Raw genomic sequence first — 1,589 nt, forward strand, 5'->3', positions numbered from 1 at the left:
TCAGGATTCAATGAAATGGAAAGAGACAAGTGCATGTAGTAAGAGCATGTGCAGAGTGTTGAGACAGGTGACACAGGTAAAGCACTTTATCATTTATTATTTAGTGCAACAAATATTTCTACAATGTAAATATAATTACATCTTATGATTAAAACACCTGCCTGTAACTTTGTTCCTGGCTAACTTGAAAAAAAATAAATATTTCCCCAATTTTGAAAGGCTTTATTCATTTTTTATGTGTAATTTCATCATAAATTCATAATTTTAAAAATAGTCCTAAATTTTCAACTTAGTGCTCTCATTCATTCTGAAAATAAACTAATGGTTGATGAACTATCATTAAAAAGTCCCCCAGTTAAAATGACTTTCATGGCTTTCCTAAACCAAGGGTAAAATAAAGCATAAATCAAAGGGTTCATGGCTGAATTATAATAGGCACCCCAACAGCAAATCTCATAAATATAGGCCGGGGTTATGAAACCCATAAAGGCATCAATTAATATATCAATTGTATATGGTAACCATGAAATCATAAATGCTACTACTGTGACCCCCAGGGTTTTAGCTGCTTTTCTCTCTCTCTTGGCCACTCTGAATTTGTAGCTCTCTGATTCTGCTGTGCTGCCAGTATTTTCAATTTTTAGAGCTTGTTGTTTAGCTACAATAAAAATCTTACCATAAAGAATTACCATAATGAGGGAAGGTATAAAAAATATCAGAACACTTATCAAAACCCATTCTTGATTTACAACAATTCGACAACCGCCTATACAGTTGAGAGCACTTACTAATTCCTCCATCCCATCGTCACTGACACCTGTGTAGAACACAGCTCCGCTGTACACAATGGGCAGGATCCAGGAGATGCTGATGCATACTCCTGACACAGACACCGTGAACTTGGTGGGATAGACCAGGGGGTCAGTAACAGCAACGTACCTGTCGATGGAGATGAAGCACAAGTGGAAGAGAGAAGAGTAACAAAATGCCACATCACAGGAACTGTGAAGGGCACAAAATCGGGCTCCAAAGTACCAGCAGCTCTCCACGGACCTGACCATGCTGAAGGGCATCACGGTCACTCCCACCAGAAAGTCCGCGCAGGCCAGAGAGGCGATCAAGAAATTGGCTGGCGAATGCAGCTGCTTGAAGTGAAGAACTGACATCATCACCAAGAAGTTTCCAAAGATAGCCAATAAAGACCCAAAGCCAAACCCTGTGTACAGAATCACCCGAGATGCAGGTGAGTAGGAAGATTTAATACAAGATCTGTTCACATTCCCATAGCAGAACTGCAGGGTATCAGGTTGGGAAAGATTGCTGGTCATGGTTCTGCAGTTGGATGCTTGCTTTTTTTCTGCCCTTTGGAAAAAATGGTTCAATTCTGAAAATTAAATAAATAAAATAAAACTGCATACTTGAATAATGCTTTTAAAACTTCCTCATATTACATCTATTTTCCATTTTGTTATGTAAAGAAATTAAAAGAATTTTTAAAATTCTGAAATTTATTCCTTCTGTGTTTATATAATTATTTCTCTGTATCTAGATCTCATAGGTAGTTAACTTTAAGCAAATCTACCATGGTT

General features: G+C 37.6%; 1 protein-coding gene across 1 annotated transcript; it reads right to left on the minus strand.

The window, feature by feature from the left end:
- Positions 1–302: 302 nt before the first annotated feature.
- LOC112587634 (trace amine-associated receptor 8) lies at positions 303–1,328 on the minus strand. The gene has a single exon (XM_044924580.2). It carries the CDS (start codon positions 1,326–1,328, stop codon positions 303–305), a length of 1,026 nt encoding a protein of 341 aa, XP_044780515.2.
- Positions 1,329–1,589: the final 261 nt, after the last annotated feature.

This window comes from Bubalus bubalis, chromosome 10, assembly GCF_019923935.1.
Source record: "Bubalus bubalis isolate 160015118507 breed Murrah chromosome 10, NDDB_SH_1, whole genome shotgun sequence".
NCBI classification, from domain to species: domain Eukaryota; kingdom Metazoa; phylum Chordata; class Mammalia; order Artiodactyla; family Bovidae; genus Bubalus; species Bubalus bubalis.

Excerpts from the sequence above, each read along its gene's own strand:
- LOC112587634 (XM_044924580.2), bottom strand. The coding sequence starts at position 1,328 with ATGACCAGCAATCTTTCCCAACCTGATACCCTGCAGTTCTGCTATGGG.